The sequence below is a fragment of the Oxyura jamaicensis genome, chromosome 20 (genome assembly GCF_011077185.1).
Source record: "Oxyura jamaicensis isolate SHBP4307 breed ruddy duck chromosome 20, BPBGC_Ojam_1.0, whole genome shotgun sequence".
Taxonomy (NCBI): Eukaryota; Metazoa; Chordata; class Aves; order Anseriformes; family Anatidae; genus Oxyura; species Oxyura jamaicensis.
The window spans coordinates 6,830,622-6,848,807 of NC_048912.1; the positions used below are offsets into that span (position 1 = coordinate 6,830,622).

The window sequence follows — 18,186 nt, forward strand, 5'->3', positions numbered from 1 at the left end:
TAGTGACAAATATACCTTCAGTGATGACCATATATATTTACATCCAATCAGACTGACAGGGACTGAGAGCTTGGAGCTATTAGATCATTTCCTAAAGACGTCTGTTAGAGTCAGGAAAACAAAAAAAAAGAAAGGAAAAAAAAAGCTGTACTGGCAGCCTTAATAAAACTCTTTAAATACTCGGCCCACTTCCCCACATGAAACATATTGTTCCTAACATCAGGATTCAATTTAAACAGCAGTCTACGATACCACTAAAAACACAAAACAATACTCAGCTCTGAAAAAATCTATGTCATCAGTTTGTCAGGCTTCCCAAAGCTCCTGCAAAGGATGAGACTGCAGTCTTAGATCTAAAATCACAGTTCTAATTCTGATGTTAAACTTGTTTTGAAATGGTTTCAACAAAGCTACCTCTAATTTATGCTGTTGTGAAAAGATGATGCCCAAATTCAAATGGCTGCATTGTTGACTATTTACTGAAGATCAAGGGCAGAATTCTGGCTGCACTTTTTGATCACGGAAAACTCCAGTGATTTCTACAAGTATGGTGTAAATGGGATAAGAACCAAGTCACTCAATTTCAAATTGCGAACTGACAAAGGAAGGGTGGTTTGGGACTTTTTTTTGGTTTGTTTGTTTTTCTTCCAAAATCTGTGTTCCACCACCATGTTGCTTGTTCGTCAAGCAGCTGGTCAGATGACCACAGCAGCACAACTGGATAGACATTCATTTCCATCCTGAACTAATTATAAATAGCAGCTAGACAGGGGAAATATCCAAAACTAAAGTCACTCAGCAATCCCTAAATATATATTTTTCATTTGGCAATTACAAGCAGACTTAACAAAATACTCCATTTTTAATGGAAATCAGATTCTGGGCATTTCATCAGACTAAGCTACATTATTAGACAAAGATAAACAATATCGATCCTTTGGGAAAATCAAAGTGCTACAGCAGCCTCCTCCAAAATCAAGCCAAACTACAGAGTAGCTCAGTAACATCACTGTACAAAAACAGAGGGTTGCTTAAAAGGCAGCAGAACATTTTGTTTTCTAAATCTTAGTATTCTGGGAAAAATGCCTGGACAGTGGGAGGGGCTAGGCTAACCTGAACTACAAACAGGACTAAAAAGACAGTTTTTAAGAGCTCTGAAGAATTAAAGGATTAGATATTACGTTGATTTTTTAAAGGAATAGTTTTCTGTTAGACAACTCAAATTTCTGTACTCTGTTTCATATGAAAGAATGAATTTTGACAAATTGGTAAAGTGTCAAAGTAAGATGTTTTCTATTTCTTGCTTCATTTCAGCAATGTCAGAATGCTTCAATTAGTTAAGATTAGAAGCCATTTAAGATTAAATTGCCATTTTTTCTTTTAATTTAAATATTTATATTGCATTGTAATAATTTCTAATGTAGATTTCACCTAAAAATTGTATTTTAGGTTATAGAGTTCCACCTTTATTCACACAGAAAGTATGAACACTAGTGTCATACTTTTTTTCCCAGCTTAATGGTTCCAAAATTTCCATGAACCAAAAAATGGAAATTTATCCCACTTTTTGAAACAGAAGAATTTTCTTTGGATGAAACACTCTAGTTTTTGAGAAGTTCTAACTGGTTTGGCCATTCCACTTGGTCATCGCCAGTAAAGAGGTAGAAACTGAAGAAGAGGGAGGATATTACAGGACAGAAAGGAGGAGGATAATCTGAATAGCAGAGGATGTATGATAAATCCAGAAAAGACCAAGACATGGGAATGAGACTAGAAGTATGGAGGTGAAGAGCTTTAGAACTGAAATACATTAAAATTGCTGCAGAAGAAAATTGCCTTCCTCACTGCCAATGCTATTTTAACAATAAGTAGTAGGTGTTAATAATGCTTAAGTTTTATAAGGTAAAATGATACAAAAAATGCCACTAGCATAAGAAGACAATGCACAAAGCACATGGGCTGCAAATGCTGAACAGCAACTTGCTGATCATCCTCTTTCCTCTGTGCCCTGCATCCACCTAATGTTCTCTTACTCTTCCATTTTCCCCTTTCTTGGCTTTTTATCATTTTTCAGGTCACCTTTGTCTGCTTAGAACAACCTCACAAAGAAAGCTGGCAAGGCCTGCTTCTTCACATCACTCCTGGAGATCCATCTGCTCTGGGAAGCTTTCCAGCTGTAGGAACTCACTTAGTGAATTTTTTTTTTGCACCGTATCAACTTCTTTCTTTGGATTGTGTGCTTCTCAGAGTGGGGAGCTCATTAATCTCTGGCATATTTGTCTTACCATGTAGTAATTTCCTTCTCATGTAGTCTAAGCAATAGCAACAGTCAAAAACAGAGGAAAGTCACACCTGTGACTCAGCCTTACATAGCAACAGGGAATACAGTGAGTGATTAGTAATTGACCATACTTCCCACGTGCAAAACCTCCAAATGGTCCCATTACAAAGGCAGAGGGACTCACCTGGATTTCCTCTTGCAATAGACCAGTAGATTATCAAATAGAAAGAACATTCTCTCTTGGATGTTCCCTGCTGAGATTTTTAACAAAGTCCCTTGGAGCAAGAGCTGTGTGCAGATATCTGTCAGATTCGACCCCTGAAACAGAAGAGATTATTTATTTTTTACTCTTTTGCATGCACACAAAGAAGCACTTTTACTAAAGCTCTGTTATTTTATCTGCACATCATTAAACTGCCAAATGATTGATGCACTCATGAGGAGGAAGTCCTTAATTTCTTATTGCAGCTAAACACATCATGCCTTTTCTGTGTTACAAATACTTTTTTACAAATGCTCATACTCTGTGATAAATATTCCTTAATTCCAAGAGATTTTTTCTTAGAAAAATCTTTCATTCTCAAAGCAGTTGTTTTGTGAGTCTCTCAAGACCATTAGTCTCTTCGTATCCTAAGCAGTCACTGAAAATATGACAAGCAATGGCTTTAGGAAAGATTAAAAAAAAAAAAAAAAGTGGTATTTCTCTAATATTGTAGATCTGATTGTGGCGTAAGTCACTATTAACCATCCCTCTGGAAAGTCATCTCCGTGGTGATCACTCTCTCCAACTTTTCTGTTAGAAGTATATGCAGCTGCTCTCCTTTCTGAAGCTCTAATGAACACATGCAAGTCAGAAATGTAGCCATGAAAACCACAGGTTGGGTCCTGGACACTGTGCTAGGTGCAAGCCATCATACGCACTGAACTGTAGATACGCAGATAACTGAGCTTGAAGCTCAAGCCATTCAATCACATGAGGATCCCTGGACGCTGGAAACCAAAGTAGATTACTCTAAACCATTCAATCCCCAAATTCTTACTCAGATTATTCCTAGGAAAAGTAATCACATAGTCTTTGAAATGGGAGTTTTAGGGCTGATGCAGTGGTGCACAAATGAAAATCAACCATGGGATTGTCCTGCGTCACTCTCAGAACAGGCAAATTCCAAGTGTCTGCTCATTCTGAATGAGCACAGTTGAGAATCTGCTCTTCAGTTGCATCACTGAGCAAACAAGATAGGTCTGGCTAAACCCGAGGCACTAGTACCTTGGTCTACTGTTACTTCAAAGGTACAGGATCATCATATCAAAAAAAAAAAAAAAAAGGTTTCTTTTCAGGAAAACACAGGGAGACATAAGAAACATTTACCACCCAGTCCTGGAACACTTCTTGTTTTTTGCATTTCTTTTTGAGTTGGAAGGAAGAATAACTTAGGGTATCAGTGTGGGTTCCTCCCATGGCCAGCATGCAGATAAGGGAGTCAATCAGATAACATGACCCACTGTCTTGAGTCTTACTGCAAAAGAGAACTGACTTTTGATTGCATGACATTCATTATCAACAAAACTGCTTGATAATGGCAAAGGTCCATTAACTCTAATATTCACAAATACCAAAAAAGACTTGAAAAATGTAATTCACTGCACTTACAGAAACTGAAGACATCTCTGTGAACAGGCGTGAAATCCAGTTCTATCACCCCAAGTCACCCCAAAAGGATTTGGTTGAATGATTTCAGACATTGTATGAGTGAATATTTTTCAGGAAGGCGCAGTCCGCTACCATTAAGCTATTCAGGGAAAATCACTGAATTGAAATCAGCCTTTCTAAATGCGATGCAGTCACTCTAAAGGTGTGAATAAAGTTTTAATGACATTGTTTTCTAAATCAAACCTTGCAAGCTGTGCTGTGTCTTGCTTTTAGTTAACAAGGAGTCTGCTATTCTTTAAAGGCTGCCAAGTACGGACATCAGTTTTGTGTATTCCACATATGTGTTTCTGTACTTTGGGGATTTAGTCATGCAGGAGCTAGCTCAATGAAATATTTCCATCTGCTGTCCTGGTATGTTTTTATTTTTTAAATCCACCTATAGAAATACATATCCAGGAATGAGCACTTGTTAATTTGAAAATGACCTGCTGACCATGACTATCTACGGGGGAATTCACTATATATCAGAAATATAACCCCAAAGCGTAGTAACACACACACAAATGGGAACAGAAACCAACCAACTGTATAACGTAGAAGCATGCTCCCCACATGGTTTGCCCATGTAGAAATCACGGCATTACAGCACCTCAGCGTCAAGTACTTAATTCACTAAAAGACACCAAGGGGAAGCAAAAGCAAGGAGCACAGTGACATCAGTAATTGGACTTAATCTTTTCCTGACACAAGAATTACTAGGTAAAATTATCTGGCCTATTTTGTACAGGAAGTCAAAGCATACAAGTTGGTCCTCACCTTAAAATCTAAGAATCTTTATTTTTCCATCAGACACATCATGATGGTATCTGAACATCGTTGATGCATTTCCTGCTTGCTGTTGACCTAGCTACTTCCCATTTATACCAATCTGAGAGTTTTTTCAATAGTAAGAAGCAGAGCAGAAAGATTTATTTGATGTTTTCAGAGACAAGACAGGATTTCTCACCTTTCTAAGTGGGACCAAGCTGCAGGCAAAAAAAGAAAACATCATAGCTGGTGGAATTGCAAATTACAGCCAATTATAAAACGCTTGATCTGCCTGAGCGCTAACACATCTTACAACTCATGCTGTTCTGTGATGGGGGTTTTGCTTCCCTAAACATTTCAGACTGGGAGAATGTGTGGATTCTTCATGTAGCAATTCGCTAGTGAAAATAATTCACAAGGACTGGTGAGGAGGAGCTCACCTCATAGAATAATCAATATGTAATTAACTGGTTCTTCACTAACTAAACAAAAACATTTTACACAAAAGCTGGACTTCTCATGTTTCCCAGAAGGATTAACCAGAATCAAATTGGCCTGCCTGAGACTGCTCCATAAAATACAGCTACAAGGATTCTGTGCATTCCAGAAAGATGAATCTGAGCAGAGTTCATTTAGATGAGTAAAACGCTGATTGAGCTGCGGGTCTTCAAAGGCTCCCCAGGCTTGGTTTACTTTAACATGACCCATCATTATAATATGTTTCAGAAAGAGACTGGTAGGATGATGCCAGCGTATGATAGTGAGAATGGTTGTATTAGAGGGAGAGACAGACTGGTAGGCAGAGATTTTGAAGAAAAAATGTGGAACTGAGGCAAATGCTCAAGAAAATAACTACTGCTCTTGGTGAAGCTAGAGATGACCCTTGGGAGCAAGAAGAGACATGGCAGAAATGTTACGTTGTTCCTCATGTTGGAAATGTTGAGGGTGGTGCTGATGGCAATGAGATGAAGATAGGTCAGGGATGGTCCCACTGGGACAGTTGTAAGGAAGCACATGGTCATAGAAAACAGTGAAACTGTGCTGGTTTGGTTAAACAGAAACTCTAGGTAAGGTGGAGCCTGTTCCAAAGTAAGTGAAAAAATTACTGCCAAACTTCATGTCAGACTGCTTGCATTCTCTGCAGAGTCAGGATACCTCTCAGATAGTCATAAAAAACCTGGTCATAAGTAAGCTGATGTTTACTTCTTTTTGACAATTTAAAAGGCTTGTACTAAAACTGCTGGAAGCTATGGGCCTTATCAGATTAGTGCGTATAGTAAATAACCACACGTACAGGACATAAACGTTTCAGAATCTAAAACCATGACAATAGAGAAAGAGATTTTCTATTTTCTAGGAGAGATTACCATCAGATGAACAGAAAATCTGAACGTGACATTTGCTTTATAAACTTTCTCTTACAGACAGCTCTGTGGTTTGCATCCCTGTATGGTTAAGTTAAAAATGTTTTTAATTCATTGGTTGCAACATTCCACAGGATAGGAGTTAGGAACCCTTCTCATTAGGAACAAACTGTGAAATGCATCTGAAAGAACTGAAAACAGTTATTTACTAACAGCACTTTGCACAAAAGTCCTAATTTGCAAGACTATGGCACTGTGGCAACCAAAAGATAAGAAACTGTCATTCAGTTTCAAATTTATTTATGGGCACGTAAGAAAAAATGTGATCATGTTTAGTATTAGTCTGCATCTGTGATTTATAAAGCTAGCTTTTCCTCCTCTCAATATGCCACAAGGAAATTCAGTAACTTTCCACAGCTTACTGATAGTTAAAAACACTTCACCCTTTTTGAACTTTTGGGGTGAGTGACATAAAGGACTTTGTTACATATAAACAAATCTAAATGGATTTTCAGGCCCAGAACGTTGCTGTGGATTAGTACCCCATCTCCCACCCCCAGTACTGCAGTAAGTGTGGTACCACTTCATTTATGACATTGTGGACACTTTCTGAGTCATGTTTCAAGCTCTAGAGTTCAAACCGTGCCTCTTACCTAGAGGACACATGAGTTGCATTGAACCTGAAATGGTTTTAACAGCTTCTGGAAGTCCTGCTATATAGAGTATTACATGACCTTTTTTGTTTGTTGAGCTTGCTATCCAAAAAATAAATACACAGCTGGATATCTGGGTTGCTTTTGTGTCTTTAGCTGGATGCCAAGAACATCCTTGAGGGAAAAAATGAGCAAGGTTTAAAATACACACCAAAGACAGAAAAAACAACCCAAAAAAGATTTGTGGAGAGCACCCAAGACTCCAAACATGAGGAAGTTTATATGACCTCTAAAAAGATGTCCTCAGCTGGCAATGATCAGCATCAATATTTTAAAAGTCAGTCTTGCTAAATGCCGATGCCAATCTCTTTATGAGACCATTAAACACCGCTGACTCCCTGTGGTGCACCTCCCAGAGGCTTCCAACTCCACTGAGGCTTCCAACTCCACTGACTCAAGGGCCTCAACTAAAGTCATCGCAAGATAAGCTGCCAACCCTTTCGTGCACCATTCTGACTTCCCAGTATTTCTCCTGGGTGGGTCTTTTTTCAGATTTCCTCTTTCCCCAAGCTTCACATCTCAGTTATCTCCCTCTCTTATTTTTTTCTCTTCCAGAGTACATTCTTCCACCTAGACAGATACACCTACTGATAAGCACATCGCTATGAACGCATCTATAAAAAACTTAACTGGAGTAAATACAAATATACTAGTTGCTTTCTTACTGAACCTTTATCTTTTATACAGGAAATCTGTAGGAAGCCAACTTTCAAAGCTCCCACAAAAATGAAAGGCTTGTAGGAATGAAAAGAGAAGCTTGTGTTATTTAGACCACTCCTGATTTCTTCTTCTAGTTTTGTCCTTCAAATGAAACCTGACCATTTGACATTTCAGTCCTTTCCAGCCCTAGTACCTTTCTTTATTTCATGATCTCTTTCTTCTGCTACAATTTAGCAGTAGCCTGCACTTTCCAAAATAAACACTGAATTCTAAACATGTCAAAATGATGCCACCCACACCTTCTAGTGCATTTACACATCAGAAATCCCTGTACACAGTACAAACCACCAAACTTCAGCCCGCTAAACCATGCAGTGAATCGTCTCCAGAGGGCTTGCTAATCCTGCATCATACCTCCCATCCTTCAATGTGTGACTGCAACTGTTCAAGAGCTTCCAGTTTCTCCATCTGTCTCTTGGTCTCGTTGATATTTGTGCAGACCGTCTTCATTGCCTGCAATGCATTCTGGACAGCTGGGTGATCAGGATGCTTGGAGGGAGTCCTCTTAGCCAATTCCTTCAGAAAAAAATAAAAAATAAAAAATTTAGAAGTTGCATGTGGAAAGCAAACAGCATGAAAGTGCAGTCCTGTAGGAAAATGACAATAATGCAGCAGAATTAAAGAAGATTTGTGGGTATGTTACTGTGGATACTCTTCTCTGCTCTTCATGTGCACAGGGGTGCTGCTTTATATGCATGCTGCTAAATAAGTTAAGGAATTACTTACGTTAAATGTATCAAACTAAAAGAGTTCAAGCCAAATTTGTTTTGCTGTATCACATATATTTGCTTCTAGCATGACCCAAGGCCAAATAAATAAAAATTATTACATAAAAACCACACTGTCCATGTCAAAGACATGCACTGGCCTGTTGACCTAGCTGTGGTCTTTATCCTATACCATTCCCAGTGACACGCATCCAACGTTTCACTGGAGCTGCACTGGGCCCCATCGCGATCTGATGAAGACTCTGCCCACGGCAGGTCTCGTTAAGAACAACCAGAGCTGTGGAAGCTGGGGTTTGTGTGAGGAATGGCCTTACAGGAACACCGTTAGGCTGTATACACCGTACACAGTACTTACACAGATGGGCAGGTGTAGACTAATCCCAACGCATGTGAAGCTTCAGGACCTAGGTTGTTTAGATCTACAAACAGCTGAGAAATGCTACCAGTGTGCAAGGCAGATTCACCTAAACCAGAATGGCCCTCATGACAAGCCTCTTTCCCCTGACTACGGCGGGATCCCAACACGATCCCACCCCTAACCTAGATTCTTCAGAGCACAGGTGTCCTCCGTGAGGGGGAGCGAGGGGCTGCCTCCGGCCTCACACCACTGGTCCCACCCACAGCTCTGCCCCATGGGGGTCAGCAGCGAGGCAGCAGCCTGCCCTGGCAGCCAAGAGGGCAAAGCACATTTTGGGGTGTGTTAAACACAGCACAACCAGCCGGGGAGGTTTTCCCGCCATATTTCGTGTCAGCGTAGCCTTGCTTCAATGTTGCGTGCAGTTCTGGGCTCTGTGGTATAAAAAGGCTGTTAAGGTCCTTGAAAGCACCCAGAGTAGGGTAACAGAGATGGAAAGCATGCCCTATGAGAGGGCCTGAGGGCACTTGGGTTGTCTGACCTGCAGAGAAGCAACTGAGAGGTGAGCTCACTACTCTCTGCAACTTCCTGAGGAGGGGAAGCCAAGAGGTGCTGGTCTCTGTTCCCTGGTCACCAATGATAGGACACATGGAAATGGCACAAGGCTGTACCTGGGGTGGCTCAGACTAGGTATTAGAAAGCATTTCTTTACCGTAAGGGTGGTCAAACACTGGAACAGGCTTCCTAGCGAGGTGGCTGGTGCCCCATGCCTGTCAGTGTTGAAGAGGTGTTTGGATAATCCCCCTAATAACACGCTTCAGTTTTTGGCTAGCCCTGAAGAGGTCAGGCAGTTGGACTAGATGTTTTTTGTATACCCTTTCCAACTGAACTATTCTATTTTATTCTAAACAAGCATAAGAAAGGGCAAACCCCCTTCCCCCAGTCATGTTGAGGAGGGGAGTTAGGGAGCTGCTGGATGGACGGCCAGAAGCCAGCCAAGGTCAATCACCACATTCAGTTAAGTGCCTACAGCTCTGGGCAGTCAGTCTGCGTGTCCAGAAATCACAGGGAAATTCACTAGCCGCAGGTGTCCTGTGTGTGTGTGTGCATGTGTGTGTGTGTCAGGGATGTACAAGGCTCATTTTATCAAGGAGAAAATGAACACAAGAGTAAATTGTCCAAGAGCAAGCCACTTGCAGGACCAAGACTTTCTAACACTCAGTGCTTTTACCTCCAAGACAGGCTCATGGCAAGTGGAGAGGGTAAAAGGCAAACTTGATGGCAGGAGAAAGAGAGGTGCCAAGAGAGCAGCAGGAGTTTAGCAAGGACTCGTCCTCACCTCTAGGAGGCTGATGCGTGTGTTTTGACTGGAGAGAGTAGCAGAGATGAACAGCTTGCCTGCTCTGATAGAGTTCATAAGAAACTGCCTCACTTGATTCAATACACAATATCCCATAAACACTGCCCGCTGAAGAACAACAGGAGGAAAACTTAGGACCTGACAACATTTACCAGAGTTTGGCAAAAGGGGCAACCACTGTCAACTCACGATTAATCATTTTTTTTAGACCAATGCTATTTTATAGTCAGCCACAATTGGATAAAAATGCATTAACGAAACCTTAACTAAGGCTGGTAGTTCCCTCTTGATACATAATACCGCGTTTAACACCCACATTTTTAGGTTGCCTGGAATATTTCTCTTTCTCCCTACGTTATGTTTTGCCTCAACATGTTATTTGGTTGTTTTAAAGTCCCATGACTAAATGGCAAACTGCTGAAAAATGAATTGCATCATTTTGCATGAGAGAGAAAAAAAGGTTTGAAATGCTGCCTGCACAGCAGTGTGGTCTGAACAGAGCTGAACTGCCTCAGCCCAGAGCTCCCACAGCTAAGGACAAAGAGAGCCGAACTGTTCCAGGTGGTATTCATCCAAGATTAGAGATTACAATCCCCAAATGCTTGTCATGGGCTCCAACAAGGTTTATTCTGTGGTCTGATTTGTGTTTGGCTTCTCCACGTTGGCATGTTAACCTAAGCCAGCATCTCCTCACCCCACTGTTTTTTGCCATATGGGCATTAATGATCTTTGTGCCATGCTGTCTTGCTTGACGCTGACATACTCTGATTTCAGGTATGATCCTGAGTATGGCTGGGGCTCGCCTCCCCTGAGTTGGTAGCACAACTGCAATACAAGCTCTGCTCCTAGCCTGGCTTGTGTCCTCACACGCCCTCTAGATCAACTTAGCTGGCACTTCTAGGGTGCAGGTACGTAGCCTGTGAGACAGTGGAAGGATGTGAGCTTCAGCTGAAGTCCTGCTGAAGCTTGCATTACCTTATGGTAACTCCAATAGCTGCTAATCCAACCACTTAGCTAATCCAGACACTGTGCTGCTAAATCAAGGAGCTTTCTCTATCCTAATGTTGATTCACACACCAGCTCTACAAAGTTCTCCAGACAGAAGTCTCTTAGTGGGTGACAGGTTTGAGCATACCTTGCTGTACTCTTCTACTAGCAGGAATGTCTGCAGAATAAATAATTGGACTGTGAGGTGCAGAGTAGTGTCTATATTAACTTCTCCATTTGCACAACATTCTCAACTCAAGTCTGCACCTTGAGATGAAACTACTCGGCTACTGAGACACCTTTAAGTAACACAAAAGACAGGTCTCGTGAGAATCCAGACACAACAATGGGAGGTGCTCTCATTCCTACCAGGACAGATCCTGGACACAGAAAAGCCCAAATGAATGGGGGGGAATGTCTGTGTTTGTCCAGTAAAATGCAACTATTCAATTCTTTGGATAGACTTGGCATTTTGAGAATTTATTCACAGCTGCAATTTCTCCTTCCTCAAAATTACAGACAGTGATTGACAATTGCTTAAGGACGATTGAGGAGACCGGTCACGTGCTGACAACCGGGAATCCCGCTAAGAGAGGAGTTAATGATCGTAACTCTTGGATGATTTACAGCGTAACACATGCATACAGAGTAACACAGAAAGGGAAGCGGCCTGCTACAACTGTCAGTCACTATCACAAATGTAATTCCCTGGGGAATTTCTCACCCAATTTTGTTCAAAGTGAGGCCAGGGCAAGTAAGGAGAAGAGAGGGGTTGCACCTCGGTGACACCAGCCTCTGTTTCCAAAACAGAGAACGATTTTTGCTATATGACTCTCATTAAAATCTTTGCTTGTAAGCAAAGGGAGACAGCCTGTGGCACACATCCATCTCCCTGGCTTCAGCAGCACAGTAGCCTGCTTTGATGCCCTAGACACCCTCCTCCTGTTGTGTCCTCGTACTCTACAGAACACCCCCCAGTTGCTCTGTGCCTCCTCGTGCCTGAAAGCAGGGAAGAGATGGGAGCAAGTGCCTACTTTCTGGCCCCCAGCATTTTCTGCAGTGGCAGCTTTCGTGAGGAAAATGAAGCTCTCTGACACTCCCGAGTCTCTTCTCTTTCTCCCTTTCCCCTATACCTCCCCCCGTCTTCTGACTTTGAATGATGCTCTGTCTTGCTGAAGAAGGAAGGACAGAGAGCAGCAGCACAGCACCTTCCCCAGCCCTGCTAGCTGCCTGCAGTGCAAGGAGCAGGAGAGGAGGCTGGAAAAGGCAGGGAGAGGAGTGCTGGCTGGGCACTTGTCTGCCTCAACAGCAGCAGCAGCTGAAACAGTCGGAGCATTGGCACTCTGGTGGGGCAGGTGCCTCGCTTGTCCCACCACTACTCAGTCCTAAGCCAGGCGAGGAAGAGCCCTGCTGCTCTGCCACTGACAGCCCCTGAAAGAGCAGAGCCCGGCACTTCTGAAACACAGCCAGGGAGCTCTGGGTGCTTATTTACTTTAGTGACAGATTTATGATGTGTAAACTATGAGAGCATTTGCCAACATGTTGAAAGGCAGCTGAGAGAGAGACCAGATGGCAAACCTTGGGTATGACAGCCCTGTCTTCCATACAGCTCATCTATACTGCTGCCTGGAAGGACTTCACGTATTGCAACTTGTGCACCACGAGGCCTAGGACATGAGGTTGCCACCACCTGCAGAAATGTATTCCTTGCAGAGTGTCTTCAACTAATTCATAAAACATCTACTTTCTAGCTACCAAGTCATTAATCCTTCAGACTAACCAGCAGTTGAGAACAGAAAAGCTGGTATTTTTCACAGCCTTTCTAATCTTCAACGTTATCCTCTGACTTCTCTGTCTTGAAAAAAAAAAGCTGCAAACATATTCTGTATTACAAGCTTGAAAAAAAAAACAAAACTGTTCTTTAATGAACACAGATCAAAATGGGAGCTGTCTCCTCTCAGCACAACATTCTCCTTTTATTTCACAGCTTTTTCATAGCTGCCAAGTTTGAGGTTGTGCCACTCACAGCACCTATACACAGAGCCCAGCTGATCTTACAAGGGGAGTAACAGCACTCAGACATCAACAGCCAGCCGTAGTGTCCCTCTAAACAGCATGCAAAAAGGAAGGACAGGTAATCTACCCAAATCTACCCTATTTTAATTTAAAACTTTAGTCCTATCACCACAGCCCCTCATAGAGTCCCTCCTTGTCTTTCCTGTAGGCCCCCCTTAAGTTCTGGAAAGCTTCTATAAGGTCTCCCTGAAGCCTTCTGTTCTCCAGGCCGAACTTCCCCAGGTCTCTCAGCCTCCCTTCACAGCAGAGATGCTCCAGCCCCCTGATCATCTTTGTGGCCCTCCTCTGGACCCACTCCAACAGGTCCATGTCCTTATGCTGGGGGCTCCAGAGCTTAATGCAGCATTGCAGGTGGGATTCATGAGAGCAGAGTAGAGGGGGAAAATCATCTCCCCTGACCTGATAGTTTCCAGGAGGATCTGCTCGAGGATTTTGCCAGGCACAGAGGCGAGAATGACTGGCCTGTAGTTCCCTGCGTCTTCTTTTCTTCCCTTTTTAAAAATTGGGGTGGTGTTTCCTCTTTTCCAGCCAGAGTGAACTTCAGACTGCCATGACTTCCCAAATGGGATGGTGTCTTAGAAAGTTCATGTACCAGTTCCCTCAGGACCGTTGGATGCATCTCATCAGGACCCATGAACTTGTGCACCTTCATGTTCCTTAGATGCCCTTGCATCTGATCTCCTTCTTTATTCTCCCAATTCCTGTCTTTGCCTTCTGCGTTTGGGTGATGTGGTTAGAGCACCTGCCAGTAAAGGCTGAAGCAAAAAAGTCATTGAGTACCTCAGCCTTCTCCATATCCTGGGTAACCAGGTCTCCTGTTTCCTTCAGGAGAGGGCTCACATTTTTCCCGTCTTCGTTTTACCGCTGACATGGTTGTAGAAACCCTTCCTGTTGCCCTTGATGTATCTGGGCTTTAGCTTTCCTAACTTGATCCCTGGCTGCTCAGACAGTGTCTTTGTATTCCTCTCAGGTTACCTGTCCCTGCTTCCATCCTGTGTTTCTTTTTTTGTGTCTGAGTTTGGCCAGGAGCTCCTTGTTCATCCATGCAGGCATCCTTGCACTTTTGCATGTTTTCCTCTTTGTAGGGATGCATCGCTCTTCAGCTTGGAGGAGGTGATCCTTGAGTATTAACCAGCTTACTTCAGCCCCTATGCAACAACTTCACATGCTTCCACATGAGCACGTTTGGATCCTTGGTTAACAAATTGCACTTTGAAACTGATTCACAAAGGTGAAATTGGAAGCTACAATTTGTCAATTCATCCTTGGAAGAAACAGTGTAGAAGTAACAGGTACATAGGTAAAGCTCTTTTTTTTTTTTTTTACATCTTACATTTGGATTCTATGAGATCATTTGGCTTCTTAGTTCCATCCAAATAGTCTAACAGTCAGGAAATAACTACGAAGGAAAGGGCCCTGCTAGAGACTCAAATGCTGCCTTACTTCTTCTATTAACTGTACCAGAGAGAGAGAACGCTGCAAAGAAATGCCCATCTTCAATTATGCAATGTAGTGAAAGGATTTCCAACTGAAGCATTTCAGTATCAGATACAGCTTTAAATAGCTGAAGGCTAAAAGAGTTCCAAACATGACAGAATCTAAATATAAAAATTAAATCACATAAGAAATAAGACATCAGCTGTTCGTGCATTTGTCTATTTACTAATTGTGCTTGATGCACAAAAAAAGAAACCAGAAAACTCTGAGGAGAGACCTCAGCAACAAGAACATTGCACAGGAAGATGCAAAAAGGTAGCAGGAGGGATGCTGAGCGAACGATGCATGCAGGCAGAGGAAACTAGAGGTTTTTCAAACGTAAACACACTTTTAATACTTCCTAGCAGAAAGGATGTTATTCTGCTTAACTGATCTTTTTTTAAAAAGAAGCCTGTGTCATCCTTTCACATGTCCTCCCTGCCACACAAAGATGATTGTGTGCTTAAAAATGACAACTGAACATGTTTTGAAGTTGAAATTTAATCTCTGTAAGTCTCTATATTTTAAAAACCTCTGTCTTCATACTTTGAGGACACTCACACATGGCTTTAACACGAATTTTGTGCAATGACTGCTAACACTGCAGATCATTGCTCGCCAGGCTGTGTCACTGCACTACAAACCAGTGCATGCATAAAACATGGTTTCAGAGATACATCCGTTGGTAACTGAGCGAACATCTCAGGATTACAGAGATAACAAAGACACCGTATTTCTTATCAATTCAAAAAGTCATGGTAATAAACAGTTCAGTTCCAAACCATGCTTTAAAGGGTAAAAAAACACCACCACCAACAACAAAAACCACAACATGCATAAAAACACATAACACTTTGCTGCAAAGATAAATGGAGCTCAAGTTTTATATTTGTGTTTTTCAGTTTACAGGCATTAAAATTAATTTTCTACTTTTTTACCAACCAGAAAATAGATGCTACACCAGGCTCTGCATACCCATCAATCACAGCAGTTTTTATCCTGTGTGTTTTTTACATTTATAATTTCTGTCACTGCCTCTGCAAGGTAAGGACTAGACAGCAATAAATCACTAAAACTGATTACATTACATGTGCCACCAAATCTTCAACATACGCTTAAAAATTAAAGTGAAACAAAAACATGTTTTCTATATATTAGCAGTTTTTTGTGATTATTTATAAAAAGCATCGAAGACAGAGTATGATTTATAAATTGGCAGTATGCCTTACAACTCTGTAGGGTGTGTATATATAATTTTTAATGCTGTAACATTATGCTCTGAAGACTTGGATTTTAACCAGGCAATATTATGAATCTAAGAGGAACATCACTCTTCTGAGGACTGAGGGGGGAGCAAAGCCCCAAAGATTAAACATACTCAATTAGGGCTAATTAGAAGGTTTTGTTCCTTAAACATCACTGAGAGAAATGCAGAGGGAGAAGAGGGGAGGGAGTTTTCTTCATTCTTTTCTTTGTCCCCAGCACTGGTTTCCCATCCCTGCCTTTCACTGCACTTGTTCAGGCCTGTGGACCCCTCACTGCTGGGCTCTCCCCTACAAGAGGGCTCTGAGCCTGGACACTCGGCTTTCTCCTCCAGGTTTTCTGTTTCTCTTAAGGGCCAATGAGTCTTCCATCACATGAAGCAATACATAATTACTGCCCTAAATCCTCCACAGAGTTGCGTGTATGATGAGATATTTTTAAAGTATCAGAGGTGTAATGTGCATTTCTGGCTGGAGACTTAGCAATTCCTTAAGAGAACAGACATCAAATAAGAAACAACCTCTGTGACACGCACTGGGCTATCAGGAGCCTGTAGGGGTGCGGCCATCATGTGCTTCACATTCCTCGCGTGTTGGGAGGAAGGAGACAGAAATGACTGTTCCTAATCCCTACCCCCAGTGGTGTGATTAACTCATGATCACTCTTCCCCTAGGGTTTTCTTCTTGCTGACATAAATGCTCTTTATTAGGGGGAAAAGGCTATTTTTGTTCAGAGATGGTTTACACAACAGCTGCTTCTACTCCTAAGACGTATAGTTACCGCTAATTAATACAGAGTCATACAATTATTATCAGCAAGACAGAGCTGCCTTAATCCAAGACGTTCTGCTAGAAATATTTACTCAGCAAGCTCTCCAGCATACACATCTGAAATGGAGTTTTAAGTCGCTCGCACTGTATATGCTCTCAAGTTCTGTCCATCTGTTTGTCTTTTCTGCTTACCAACTCAAATGCCCATCACAGCAAGCACAGCTCCATTTTGTTCAAGCCTACTCAAAGGCTCTTTTCTCGCTTTTAAGGAAAATCTACAATGCATCTCATCACTAACAGCCAAACATTCAGAGCTCCAACACACCCAAACAGACTTCAAATCCTCTGCTGAAGTGTGGCAGCAAGGCAAAGAAGTGGGAGATAGATACATTAGGGAGGGTTTGTACTCGGGATAAAACTAATTTACTGACCACCAAGTTTGTGTTAATTCTCTTCTCACACTGCCTGAAGCAAACAAAAACTGTACTAGGGAAAAAATATTATCATTTCTGCTCTGATTGCTCAGAGATTGTGAAACACCATGGTGAAGTCTGAGTCCCACGCTTCAAACCAAACGCAAGGCTTGCAACCCAGACTTCCAAGGAAAGCAACCGAAGTTTGAAAACTGTTTAGTCAGATGCTCCAAAGTTGCTATGTTTGGTTCACAGAAAAGGAAACTGAATAAATAAATAAATAAATAAATAAATAAAGGAAAAAAATAAAAGAGCTTTATCAATCACCATCACGTGATTGATCATTCTGTCTCCTTAATTTTTTGGTTTTAAAAAAAAAAGTTTGGTCAGAGGATGAGAAACTGTAAGATCAATTACAGGATGCCATACCTTACACTGGGAATTACTGGTAAGATTTGTTTAAGGTGTATCTGCACTTAGAGGTATTCCGGTATGCTATTCCTAATTAAGTAACCCAGATCATCTTCATGTGAGATGCTATTATTCTGGAATAACAACACTCACATATGGAATTAATCAGAAATAGTTATCACATTTCAAATGTGCCTTTCCCTATTATTTATGGCTGGCTTTCAAACATATAAGTTTGAGTTACTACGTTCATATTACCTTTATCAAACCTAACTACTTAGCAATCCTAAATGATTACACTGTAACAAGGTCATTTCAAAGTTATCAGAAAATCTGGATGTTCACAAATTCTTATTAAAAACAAAGATCGAAAAGTAGGATAACACTATGATTTTTCTAATCAGCTGGAATACAGAGAATCTGTTTGCCCTGGGAATTAGATAAAATAAGATCCAATTCCCATGAATACAATACTGCTATTTCAGGAGCAATAACTGCAGTTCAGTAGCAAGGGGAGAACAAATGCTTAATTTGAGGGTTGTGTTATTTTTAAATCTTTTTTTTTTTTTTTTTTGATTGGTGAGTTGCATTTTCCTGGTCAGCACTAACAGAAACCAGCCCTCCCCCTTCTCTTAGCTTTCTTCATGTCTGAAACATTTGTATCCACGGTGGTAATTTTGTGCCAGCAAGCATCAGACAAGTCTCGAAAGGGACACAGTTCACTGACCATGAACTCACTAGTTTGAGAATCAGCATCAGTTAGATGTTCTAATGATCACAGATATTGCCAGAGCTGAACACCCCCTAGTAA

The 18,186-nt window shown here is 41.5% G+C and overlaps 1 protein-coding gene across 3 annotated transcripts in view; it reads right to left on the reverse strand.

Moving 5' to 3' along the window:
* Nucleotides 1–18,186, reverse strand: part of PREX1 (phosphatidylinositol-3,4,5-trisphosphate dependent Rac exchange factor 1) — a 175,694-nt gene that overhangs the window by 67,942 nt on the left and 89,566 nt on the right. For all 3 annotated transcript variants that reach the window (XM_035344177.1, XM_035344176.1, XM_035344178.1), the window contains exons 6-7: nucleotides 7,891–8,052; nucleotides 2,466–2,599 (exon numbers count right to left, since the gene is read on the reverse strand). In XM_035344177.1, the coding sequence (XP_035200068.1) occupies nucleotides 2,466–2,599; nucleotides 7,891–8,052 (296 nt within the window). The remainder of the gene's footprint in view (nucleotides 1–2,465; nucleotides 2,600–7,890; nucleotides 8,053–18,186) is intronic.